At 38.6% G+C, this 12467-nt stretch overlaps 1 protein-coding gene across 1 annotated transcript in view; it reads left to right on the top strand.

Annotated features, from left to right (window-relative positions):
• The first annotated feature begins 8301 nt into the window (after positions 1-8301).
• LOC101627467 (guanylate-binding protein 4) overlaps positions 8302-12467 on the top strand; it is a 10022-nt gene continuing 5856 nt past the window's right edge. Inside the window, exons 1-4 of the mRNA XM_012722135.1 lie at positions 8302-8491; positions 10369-10496; positions 10667-10776; positions 10969-11165. Of these exons, the coding sequence (XP_012577589.1) occupies positions 8302-8491; positions 10369-10496; positions 10667-10776; positions 10969-11165 (625 nt within the window). The remainder of the gene's footprint in view (positions 8492-10368; positions 10497-10666; positions 10777-10968; positions 11166-12467) is intronic.

Genomic DNA, 12467 nt, shown 5'->3' with positions numbered 1-12467 from the left:
AGGCAGATAGACGAAGTAAACTGCTGAGGGGAGTAGCGGGTGGGTCAGGAGAGGTCTGCCACACCATGTGGTCACCTCCTGGGCAGGTGGGAATCGAACTCATGCGGAAGCGGCTTTAGATTCTCAGTGCTGTGCTTTAACCCGCTGCACCACCAGGGAGGGCCAGAATTCACTTTTAAAGAAATGATTGATTGTTAGTAAGGGTGTGGTGGTATATATTGGTGGTGTATATTGAGGCCAAGGCACAGACGTAGAGAAAATCACCTTAAACAAAGTGGAGAACAGTAAAGATTTATTGAAATACCCTGCAAGGGAATGGTACAAGATGGTAGAGATCCATCTCTTGGAGACTGGGGTTCCCTTTTATAACCTACTTCCTGGTTTTTATGACTGCTGAGTCAGTCTGTAGCAAGTCTTATCTGCTGGGACATCAGGTTTCCACAGGCCTTCCCACAGGAGGTGTCCTGTTGGGTTCTGTTTTCATTTCTGCATTTCCCACAATTCTCCATCACCCCTACTGGACATGTGGACCCAGAGCCACACTATTGTCATTTCTATTCTATTTTGCATTGTTCAGCTGGGCAAGGTATAGAGACTGTTTTAACTCTATTAAATGATACTGGAACATTCAGGATAATTTGCATGAGCTTGGAAAAATGTAAATAAAAACAGGTAATTTTACTCCAGAAGTAGCTTGCAAAAGCAGAAGGAATCACAAAACTGTGAGGAGGTCTTTGGCCTTTTAATCTCATGTTGTATTCTGCCAACTATGTCTATGTGTATTGAACATAACAGAAAGTGAGACATTTAAACAACCATTCTGCAGACTAAAGTGTTTGTAAAGCAAAAGCTCACTTCATGATGATGAGGTGAAGCAGGAACAAGTGAACTGGGTGCATCATTTACCCACATGAGAATGGTGGGGAAGGAAACAATTACTGTAAGAGAGAGGAGACTAGCTCCTGTCCTGGCCCCTCCTGGCTCACTTAAGTCTGCTTCTGTTTAACTGCAGGAGATGAAGGACACTGCAGGGACTTTAGTGGAACCACTGGGAGAACAGAACTGAAAACACAAAATAGAACTTCATCTACATACATTTATTCTACTCTAGAGGTTGAAACAAGAAAACATTCTCAAGATCAGAGGGCACATAGTATTAATGCATTAATAAGCACAAAAAAAGGAAACAAAATGTTACAATCAGGGTAAAGGAAAGCAAGGAGTGTATGACAAAGAAGCGACCAGAAAAATAACAACTTGGGTGGAAGGGAGGGGAATATTTTTGTCAAATGCTGAGATGAAAATAGAGCACAGACTCTGGTGTGGGGCAGGGAGAAGGCCTTGATGAAAACTGAGTGGTTGTGTGGGATGCTTTAAAGTGATATTATGGAGGACCTTTATTACCAATAGGAAAATGTCCAGACTGAGGTGAGATGATTGACTAGACTTTGAAGATAGAAAGTCAAGAGTCTGAGTGCTCAGAGTACATTATATAACATTCTGCTGAAAGCTAAATTGCTCAGCAGCAAGCCTGATTATAATCTAGGGAGAAGAACCAAGTGGTAAGCTTCAGCGTACAGAGGATTGGGAAATCTAACCCCTGGAATAAGGAGCTTGACAGACAGATGACATGCGCTTCAAAAACACATTGTGGTTCTTTGTTGCTTTGCATTTTTATGGAAGTATATCTGAGGTGATGAAAAAAAGGAATAGATGAACTGAAGTCAAAATGAGGGGCAAGATGGGCATCTAATCCACCTTACTTCTAGCTCTGTCATTTTAAGACAGTGGAAGGAAAACATGAAACATTATGAAAAGGAACTGCTGGCATACCACTTATGCCAACCAGCTGCCATTCATCAGCCTATCATTTCTCTATGTAATCTATTCTACCATCTTCTCAATAGCCTAACAATACCTTCATAGCATGATTTATGAGGTTTACTTCAATAATGTACATAAATGACTCACTATGTAACAAACTCATTATGATCATTTAACATCGGGAATGTTTCAAGACAGAAAGAGACAAATACTGGTTTCACTCATAGGAGGAATGTAGAGAACCCAAATAAGGATGGGGGTGGGGGAAGTAGTTATAACAAAGTAAAAATCAAAACCAACAGGCAACTATAACCAGAGATATTCTTTGGAGGTAGGGGAAGGAGGAAATTGGATCAAAATAGGGTTAGAAAGAGCACAAGGGATGGTACACGAGTGAATTGGTGGTGGGAATTTCTTGAGGACCATATACAATTGATAAAACATACATTGCATACAAATGAAGAATGATGTAATATATATATATATGTACATACATACACACATATAAAAGATAGACTAAGACAATAACAAAAAAATAATTAAAATAAAATTAATAAAATAAAATTAAAATAAACTTTTAAGTACTTTCTAAAAGTCAAAATATAATTCCTAATTGTGTTAATTATATATATGCTCCCCTGGAAAAATTTTTAGGACATAAAACTTGCAATAATGAGGAGAGCGAGAAGATGGCAGCAGAGTAAAGATATCGAGATCACTGCGTCCAGGCTTGCATAGGAATTGAGCACTGAAAACGGACTATAGACTTACTTACTATGAGTTTCAACCCAAATGAAAACACCCTGGACTCACTAGAAGGTAGATAACTGAGGGAGAATAGGCGATTGGGGAGTTCCCACAAGGGAAATCCTGGGAAAACCCAGGCTCCTGGAAGCTTGGTGGGCTGCAGGAGCTGCACTAAAGCCCTGGAGGTGAAGAGGGATGACTCAGGTCAGTGAGTGGAGCCCAGGCTGAGGAAAGACTGCAAATCTGATAGGCAACACCTGGGTACAAGGAAAAACCACTGAAACGGCAGACCCCGATCAGGAGTACCTGAGCACCACGCAAAGCCACTGATCAGATAGACCAGCTAGGGAACTGGCAAGATGGCGGCAGAATAAAGACGCCGAGAAGACTACATCCAAACTCACATGGGAATATATAAAAACAGACTGTAGACTTACATGCTATGAGTTTCAACCCAAATGAGAATGCCCTGGACTCACTAGAAGGAAGATAACCAAGGGAGAATCGGCGATTGGGGAGTTCCCTATAGAAGAGGCTGAACAACACAATAGACTCCTGACAGTTACCAGCTGAGACAACAGACACAGTTACACATAGTGGGGGCTGGGAAAATAACACAACTCAGAATACCCTCCACAACTGAAGTGTCTGGAAGTCCCTCAGCTATTCCAGAAAGAACATCCAAAAATAAATAAATAAATAAAATAAAAGGCCAGTCAATAATAGCAACAGCGTGTCTCAGCGAATAGAAAGTATCAGAAAATACACAACAGGGAAAAGAAGAAAAACAAATATTCAAGCAAGTCCACAGGGGGAAAATTCAACACAAAAAGATCAGGCAACAGAACCCACCAAAGAAATAGAAGAACAGCTCAACCTACCAGATATTCAGAATCATCATGATAAACAAACAAAATGACATGAGGCAAACCATCCAGGAGTCGAAGGAAACGAATGAAAGCAATGAAAAAAATATGAGACAAGCAATCAGCAAACTGAATAAAGAAAATGAGACATTAAAAAAGGAAATAGAAAAAATGCAGGTGATGAAAAGTCCACTAGAAGAGATAAAGAATGCTGGGAAAAGTTATGAAAACAGAATAGATGAAATGGAAGAACGAATCAGCACCCTCGAGACAGAGAAACAAAGAGAATTAAAAAAGAAAAAGAAAGAGAAGTATAAAGGAAAAGGAATGAAGAAACACTTCAAGAGCTATCTGACACCATTAGGAAAGGAAACATCAGAGTTATAGGTATCCCAGAAGGCGAAGAGAAAGGCCAAGGAATAGAGAAAATATTCACAGAGATAATAGAAGAGAACTTCCCTAATTTGAAGAAGGAGATGAAAGTAGACATCCAAAAAGCAAGAAGAACCCCAAACTACTATGATGAGAGGAGAAAAAGAGCAAGACATATTATAATAAAAATTCCAAGATTACAAAACAAGGAAAAGATAATGAGAATGACAAGAGGGAAGAAACAAATAGCCTACAAAGGGAAACCAATGTGGATGACATCAGACTTCCCGAAGAAACACTACGGGCAAGAAGAGAGTGGAGGGACATACTCAACAAACTCCAAAGCATTAAATGCCAACCAAGAATACTCTACCCTGCGCAGCTCTTCTTCCTCTACGAAGAAAGAATAAGGACATTATCAGACAAACAGAAACTCCACAATTTTGTCATGACTAAACCCCCCCCCACTCCAAAAACTACTACAAGAAGCCCTAAAACCGAATCCAACAGAAGAATGAACAAGAACAGTTGAAAACAAGGAATAAAAATACAGAAGGACCATAATGGCAAATGTAGGTGCCAGTATATCAATATTATCTCTAAATGTAAATGGCTTAAACTCATCAGTAAAAAGACACAGAGTGGCAGGATGGATTAAAAAACAGAAACCATCATTCTGCTGCCTACAGGAAACACATCTAACTACAAAAGATAAAAAAAGACTGAAAATAAAAGGATGGAAAACAATCCTATAAGCAAATGGACCAAAAAAGAAGGCAGGAACTGCTATACTTAGATCAGATCAAATAGACTTCAAACTAAAAAGGTTAAAGGTTAAAAGAGATGCAGAAGGCCACTACATTATGATTAAGGGGACAATACAACAAGAAGAAATAACAATCATCAACATATATGCACCAAATGAAGGAGCACCAAAATATATTAGGGAACTACTGTCATCCATGAAAACGTATATCAGAGAAAATACATACATAGTAGGAGACTTCAACATGCCACTCTCAACAATGGACAGATCAACAAGACAAAAAAATAAGTAAAGACACTAAAGCTCTGAACAAGGACCTGGACAACATGGGTCTAGCGGACATCTATAGAATACTGCACCCCAGAAAATCTGAGTACACATTTTTCTCAAATCCACATGGATCATTCTCTAGGATTGACCACATACTGGGTCACAAGATAAACATCAATAGATACACTAAGATCGAAATCATACCAACTCTTTTCTCTGACCACGAAGGAATCAAACTAGAAAGAAACCATATGAAGAAGGCAAGAAACCCACCTACCACGTGGAGACTAAAACCCACACTACTGGAAGACTGTTGGATCAATGAGGGGATCAAAGAAGAAATTAGAAAATACTTGGAGAAGAATGACAATGGTGACACAAGTCTCTAAAACGTATGGGACACATTAAAAGCAGTTATAAGAGGAAAATATATAACAATACAAGCTCACATAAAGAAACAAGAAATAGTGAAAGAAACAACCTAATGTCCCACCTTAAAGAACTGGAAAAAGAATAACAAAATAACCCAAAAGCCAGCAGAAGACAAGAAATAATAAAAGTCAAATCAGAAATAAATGAAATGGAAGTTAGGAAAACAGTCAAAAAATCAATGAAACCAAAAGTTGGTTCTTTGAAAAAATAAACAAGATAGGTCACTGGTCAGGCTCACAAAGAAAAAACAAGAGAAAGCACAAATAAACAGAATCACTAAACGAAAGAGGAGAAATCACAACACATCCAGCAGTAATCAAAAGAATAATCAGAGAATACTATGAGCAACTATATGCATACAAATTGGACAATTTAACAGAAGTGGACAAATTTCTACAACTCTGCAACCACCCAAAGCTAGATAAAGAAGAAATAGAATAGCTAAACAGACCAATTACAAGCAAGGAAATAGAAGAAGTAATCAAAACCCTCCCCAAAAATAAAAGTCCATGTAGGTCTGTCTTATACAACTGTCTTATACTGTTTGCTTTTTGGAGTTTATAGCTGTGGGTAGGGTTTCTAAATTGTCGTGGTGGCAGGGGTTAGATATGGTGGATTGTGGAAGAATCTAGAGACTGAGAGGTTAGAAGTAAAACAAAGTTTTACTGAAAGTATTTTACAGTGAGGTAAAGGCAGAATTAATTGGCTGACTACGGAAGTGAGCACTGGATCTAGCTTTTGTATTTGAGTGTACATTGGCTTATGGTCTTCTGCTCAATTAGAACTAGTGTAGCAAATGTTGAGTACATAAACGTTTCCTTAAAACTGTGACACAAGAAATGTCAGGTATTTAGGGTGCTGGTGGTGCTAATGGGCAGCTTGATTACAGGAAATGCTGGGGTACAGGAGCGTAATTAGCTCCATTCTGCTCACAACAGAAAAGGAGGTTTCTTACAGAAAGCCTGTTAAATAAGTTGGTGGTATTTTTGAACAAAATGGTTGTGTATATCTTGTATTTCTTGGCAATTAGCAGCTCACTGATGGACACACCTAGTTTTAGACATAGTCTAACAAACTCATTGTTGCAATAGCACATCAATACTGAAAATTATTGAGTGCCTGACTGCAAATAGGCTGTGTTAATCAATCAGGCAGGAATTATTTTTCTGCCTGCAACACTGATGAGAAATGGAGGCTCAAAGAGATAGACCTTTATCATGGTCTTGCAGACAAGAAATAATTAGAACTCTGGGGTCTGAACCCTGGCAGTCTGGCCCCAGCATCTGTGCTCTGACACCCTGGACTCTGCTTCCTCTGGCCTGACTCACGCTCCCTCTAGTGCTCCCTCAGCTGTCACTGCTGGTCCTCTCCTGCCTCCTCCTCCTCCTGCTCCTGACAGGTGTCCTGCCCTACTTGCTGCCAGGAGATGATGTCACTGTCTCAGCCCAAAGCCAATCCCTCATCTTTATTTAGAAATTCTTTCCTAGACTCTCAACTTTTACTCAAAACTTCATGACGCTTACTATGTACCAGCAAGATTTGAAGAGTAGTTATAAAAATTATGAGACCATGAACCCCCTAATTACCATAACCACCAGGGGATTATTGCATGAAACTGCAGTTTTCAGAAGAGAAACTGAGGCACAGTGACATTAATAATCGTGTCAGTGATCACATGATAGGAAAGTATGGGGACACGTGAATGTTTAACATTCCCTTGAGAACATACAGTGTTTGTTCACAGTAAAAACTGCTCACTGTCTGTTGATTTCGTTAATACCCAATCACTGAGATGAAGAGTTAAACTAGAACCTTGCCCACGTGTAGGACTGTGACTAATGGACAGCCCCCAAATCACCGTGACTACTCCTTCTCTGCCCTGTCCACCCATAAACAAGAAATTACAATCAGGATGCATCATTTAATTCCTGTGACCATTACAATACTAGCCAGAGTCCTATACTGGGTAGGGTTGCACTTTAAGTGTGTTTCATCATAATTCCTGTACCCATAACTTTTTCTAGCAACTATGGAGATGTGTGTTGAGAGAGTACCATTCATTCTCTCTTCTTTTGCCTAAGATCACCCTTCTCCAACCTGTTCATGCTGCTATTGATTCACCAAGCCTGTCCTCATCACGTTTGCTGACACATTCATTTTCTCATTCATAGAAAGGCCTTCCCAGACACCCCCATAGCTCTTCAGCCACCAATACTTCCTATGCCTATTACTTCATTGCTTTCCTTGAGCAAATACTATGTATAAATACATGTGTGTTTTGTCTTTTTTGCCTATTGTTACTTGTCTAATTCCCCACTCCTACCCCCTACCCACACACTAGAATTGAGCTCCATGAACAGGTCCCAACACATAGTAGGTATTCAAGAAGTATTTATGCATTGAGAGGTTAACTGACTTTAGATGCTCATTATCTCCAGCACCCATTTTTCCTCCATTACTCCACAAATGTTAGTGTTTTTAAAGTTTCAACATTAAGTGCTTAGTCTTTATATTTTCATTCCATCCACTTTTTTTTAAAGATTTATTTATTTATGCATACAGAACTGGGGTACAGGCCAGAGGCGCAGGGCAGTGAGAGGATTCACCACAGACAGAGAGGGGTGCAGACAGGCTGATTTTCTGAAGTACGCTGCTGAGTGGAGCAATGGACAGGTCAGGAGAGGTCTGCCGTGCCATGTGGGTTACCTCTGGGGTGGGGATCGAACTCATGCTGCAGTGGCTTTCGCTTCTTAGTGCTGTGCTTTAACCCACTGTGCCACCAGGGAGGGCCCTCATTTTATTCACTTTATAGACCAAGTTAATTTAATTTAAGATAGGGTGCACTAGCCAATACACCAGTGTTGACGCTCTCAGTTATAGAAGGTCTTTAGAAATACACAAAATGTAGAAATTAAGATATACATTCCAGAGCAGAAAGCTGTATGTATGTGGAGTGTACAACCAGGAGCTCTGACCTACAGTACTCTTATTTTCTGGAGTTCTTCTTCTGGGTTACAGTTCACCATGGCACCTGGATCCATCATGATGGCTCCCATCTGTCTGGTGGAAAATGAGAAACAGCAGCTGAGGGTAAACCCAGAAGCACTGAACATTCTGGAGGAGATCTTAGGGCCAATGGTGGTGGTGGCCATCGCAGGGCTGTATCGCACAGGAAAGTCCTACCTAATGAACCGTCTGGCAGGACAGAACTGCGGTGAGTGGTGCTTCTGGGCAGGGAACACAGGCTGGATAGTAGCGAGAACACAGGCCAATGGGTCATTTGAGGAAAAGTTTAGCACTTCCCAGTAAGAACACTAATTATCATCACTAAATGTATCACTTCAACCACACCTGCCCCTATTCTCCCTTCCCTAACCTTTATCAAAGGATACCTCATTAATTTAATCTCAGCTGCTCTTATCTGCTCAGTAGCTCAGGTCCAGCAAGTATTCCAATACTTGTTCCAACATCAATGTTTCTAGAAATTATGGTCACATCAAGTAACACAAAAATATTGCTTAATAGGACTTCATTTTCAAAAATGGATGGATAAGGGACAAACAGTTGAAACCCACTATATTCTATCTAAATGAGGCCATCATAAAGCATTTTTGCATCATTTGATAGCAAAATTTGTTCAATTATACCCTCTATATCCCATTCTCTAGTTGGTATTACCTAATGTGCAAGCAATAACATAGGGAGAAGGTTGCATAAACATAAAAATACGTATGATAAATTTAGTAAATATAATCTGATAAACTGTGTCATCACAGTCCAAATGTAGAAATAAAACATCAAAAACTTACTGGAGCTCAAAACGTTTATATTTTCTGGTGCATTCTTTTACTCTTCATTTTTAAAATTACTTTCATAATCTGCATATGCATGTCTTAAAATAGCTTAACTTTATATAAAGGAATTATATTTCTGGTATTCTTGCTTCTAATGTTCAACAAGAAGTTTATAGTAAAGTGCCTAGGTATGTTATTTATTTATTTTACCAAACTATTTGCTATTATACAAAAATACCACAGTTTATGTATTGATTTGTTGTTGATGATCATCAGTATTACTTCTAGTATTTATGAATGGTGCTGTATTATTGTATTCAGGCCCTTTATGTTTGTGATATTCCAAGAACTAGAACTGTTGGTTCACAGATGAATGTGTGCGTGTGTGTATATACACATACAGATACAGATACAGATACAAATACATATACATATATTCTTTCAGTCATTCTAGACATTAATAACTTTTCAAACTTTATCTGCAATTTATATGCCTACTAGATAACAGCAACTGAGAATTATCCACATCGCCAAAAAAAATTGGGTAAAAAGACTGTTTACTGCTGATTAAGTGACCATATATTTATATACACAATACATTTATTGACCTCATTATGTATCATTTGCTATTTTTTGCCATAATTACTTACTATTTGCATTTTTTAATCCATGAATTCTATTAGAATTTATTGCCTCCTTTGCTTTTCCAATTTTTTAAGCTCCAAAAGAGGAGGGTTGGGGCTGGGGAACAGAGAGTGGAGGGCCTGCACCACAGTGAGAACTACGGAAGCCTTGATAATGGGTGGGTGTGGTAACATACACCTGATGAGCAGTGTGAACCTGAAAACTCTGAATCATATATGGTGTTCTATATAATGTTACCTCAATAAAATTTTTTTTTAATTCTAAAAACATTTATAATAAACTAGCTTACATAATGTGACATAATTTTAGTCAGTAATGGCATGACATAAACCAGGTATACAAATGTCTTCTTGAGAATTTCCTAAACATGTGTAAAGTTGGGTTACTTGCCTTTGTTGAAAGAGTGGAAGTTTTTTAAACTCTCAATCAGGAGTCATTTACAGGCCCTTCTCCTTCTCTTTGATATTTGCTACTGTGCAAGCTATATTACCTATAGACAGGGTTACATAAAACATACATCTATAATATATTTAGTCAATATAAACTGACAAGCCACAGACTACAAATTAAACCAATGTAGGTCATGGGCATCCTGGACTATCTGCCACCTGATTACCTATTATCAATAACACTTTCTCCTCTTCCACTTCAGGTTTCCCTCTGGGCTCCACTGTGCAGTCCAAAACCAAGGGCATCTGGATGTGGTGTGTGCCCCACCCCTCCAAGCCAGACCACACCCTGGTCCTTCTGGACACTGAGGGTCTGGGAGATGTGGAAAAGGTAAGGCAGAACATCATCTTGCTCTTGGTACCCTATTTATATTTCACTTTACCACCTCAATTCAGTTTTTGACATATTCCTTTGAACAATGAAGTTAAATTCTGTTTCTTGAATTTGTTTCCTTTAAAGATCAGTAAGCTCTTACATCTCCTAAATAATGCACTCTCTAGGGTAACCCCGAGAATGACTCGTGGATCTTCACACTGGCTGTGCTACTCAGCAGCATGTTTGTCTACAACAGCATTGGCACCATCAACCACCAGGCCCTGGAGCAGCTGCAGTATCCTTCTTGAGCAAAACTGTCTTGTATGATCAGTGTGTGGATATTGTACATACTCCACTTTTTTCCCATAATTCAGTTCCATGGAGAAGTGGGAAAAGGGAGACAAATAGGAATGCTTATAAATAGTTTTAGAAGATAGATCTCCAAGTTTTGTCAAAGGACCCTTCTCTTTCCTTAGCTAAGATTCAGCTACGTGAGTGAACTAGCGAAGCATATCAGGACAAAATCCTCTCCCAGCTCTTATGAAATACATGACTCAGCCGAATTTGTGAGTTTCTTTCCAGACTTTGTTTGGGCTGTCCGTGATTTCACACTGAAGCTGGAGTTAGATGGTTGCCCCATCACCGAAGATGAGTACCTGGAGAATGCCTTGAAGTTGATTAAAGGTATAGAGAATGTCCTGGGTGATGGAAGGTTCAGTGGAGGTGGGATGGACTAAGCTCTTTCAATCAACTGTTGAGATGAATCTTTACTTAACTTTGGGTTGTCACTCATGATATTAGTTGGCAAAAGACTGGTGGGTATGGAGTCAATTATTGGTACTGGAAAACTCTAGTAGTGAAGTTTAAATTCACTAAGGAAACTTAGAATCCATTATTGGACAAAATGATTTCAGAAAAATTAATTCCTTGAAAGTTCATAGCTACAACCAGTGTTCAAACTTCCTAAGACTCATATACCTTCCACAGTTGTTTCTCCGCTCCTATTTAGAGAAAAAAATCCCCATTAGATTAGAAGTAGGTATATCCAGAAGCACAAAAATATCAAATCACCAAGCTTCACAATACATTTCATGCAGTTTGCTATCTGACATAGTTACATATAAATAGTTTTTATACTTGAAACTTCCCAAAAAGCATTTCTCCAGGGAAGCTGCCCAATCTTTTGGTTTCTCATAGAACATGCTCTTTATTGTATAGCTTTACATTGTGTGTAGTCATTTTAATATTAAGTATTCATTATTAATTTTACTTAGCAGAGAAGATAATGGATGTTACCTAAAATCTATATCCATTTTGATTTATTTATCATTTATTCATTCTCTCAACAAATATTTCTTTGATGGTTGATACATATCCATAAACCCTCTGGATGACATTATCACATTCAATGTAATTTGGAGTAGAGAACTGGTGAGGCCTTCAAATTGCAAGGCTTAAATTTAGTATTTGTGGCTGTCTGTTAAAAGAAAGCTTATACATACTTCTCTTATTATCATTGGTTATTTATTTGTGCAGTGCTGACTTTATAAAGGTTTTCCTTCTGTTCCTATTTATCAACAGGCCCCCAACATGACATTTTTGCAAAAATATCATACATTCCTTTATCGATGCCCATAATTTACCTGAGAAACTGTATATCAAGACTAACAAGTAAATAGAAAAATTATGTCTGAAAACTTTTTGCATTAAAATATCATTCAACAAATAATCACTTGCATGCCATCAAGTTCTAAAGAAAATGCTCGTAAGTTTCTTCACTTGGGATGGAAGCCTCCTTCCCCCCTTTACTCTCAGCTCTGTATAAAGAAATTCTGGGTAGAATTATATAAGGTTGATTTTCATGATTATACAAAGAGAAATTTTAGGCCAGCACCCACCTTGAAAACATTCATTCAGTGACTATTCTTTCTCCACTAATGAAGGTCTTAGTACCAAACTGGAAATGTCCAACCAGCCTAGAGAGTG

This window comes from Condylura cristata, unplaced genomic scaffold (assembly GCF_000260355.1).
Source record: "Condylura cristata isolate star-nosed mole 26May11 unplaced genomic scaffold, ConCri1.0 scaffold00008, whole genome shotgun sequence".
NCBI lineage: Eukaryota > Metazoa > Chordata > Mammalia > Eulipotyphla > Talpidae > Condylura > Condylura cristata.
This window is presented reverse-complemented; position numbering and strand designations above follow the sequence as displayed.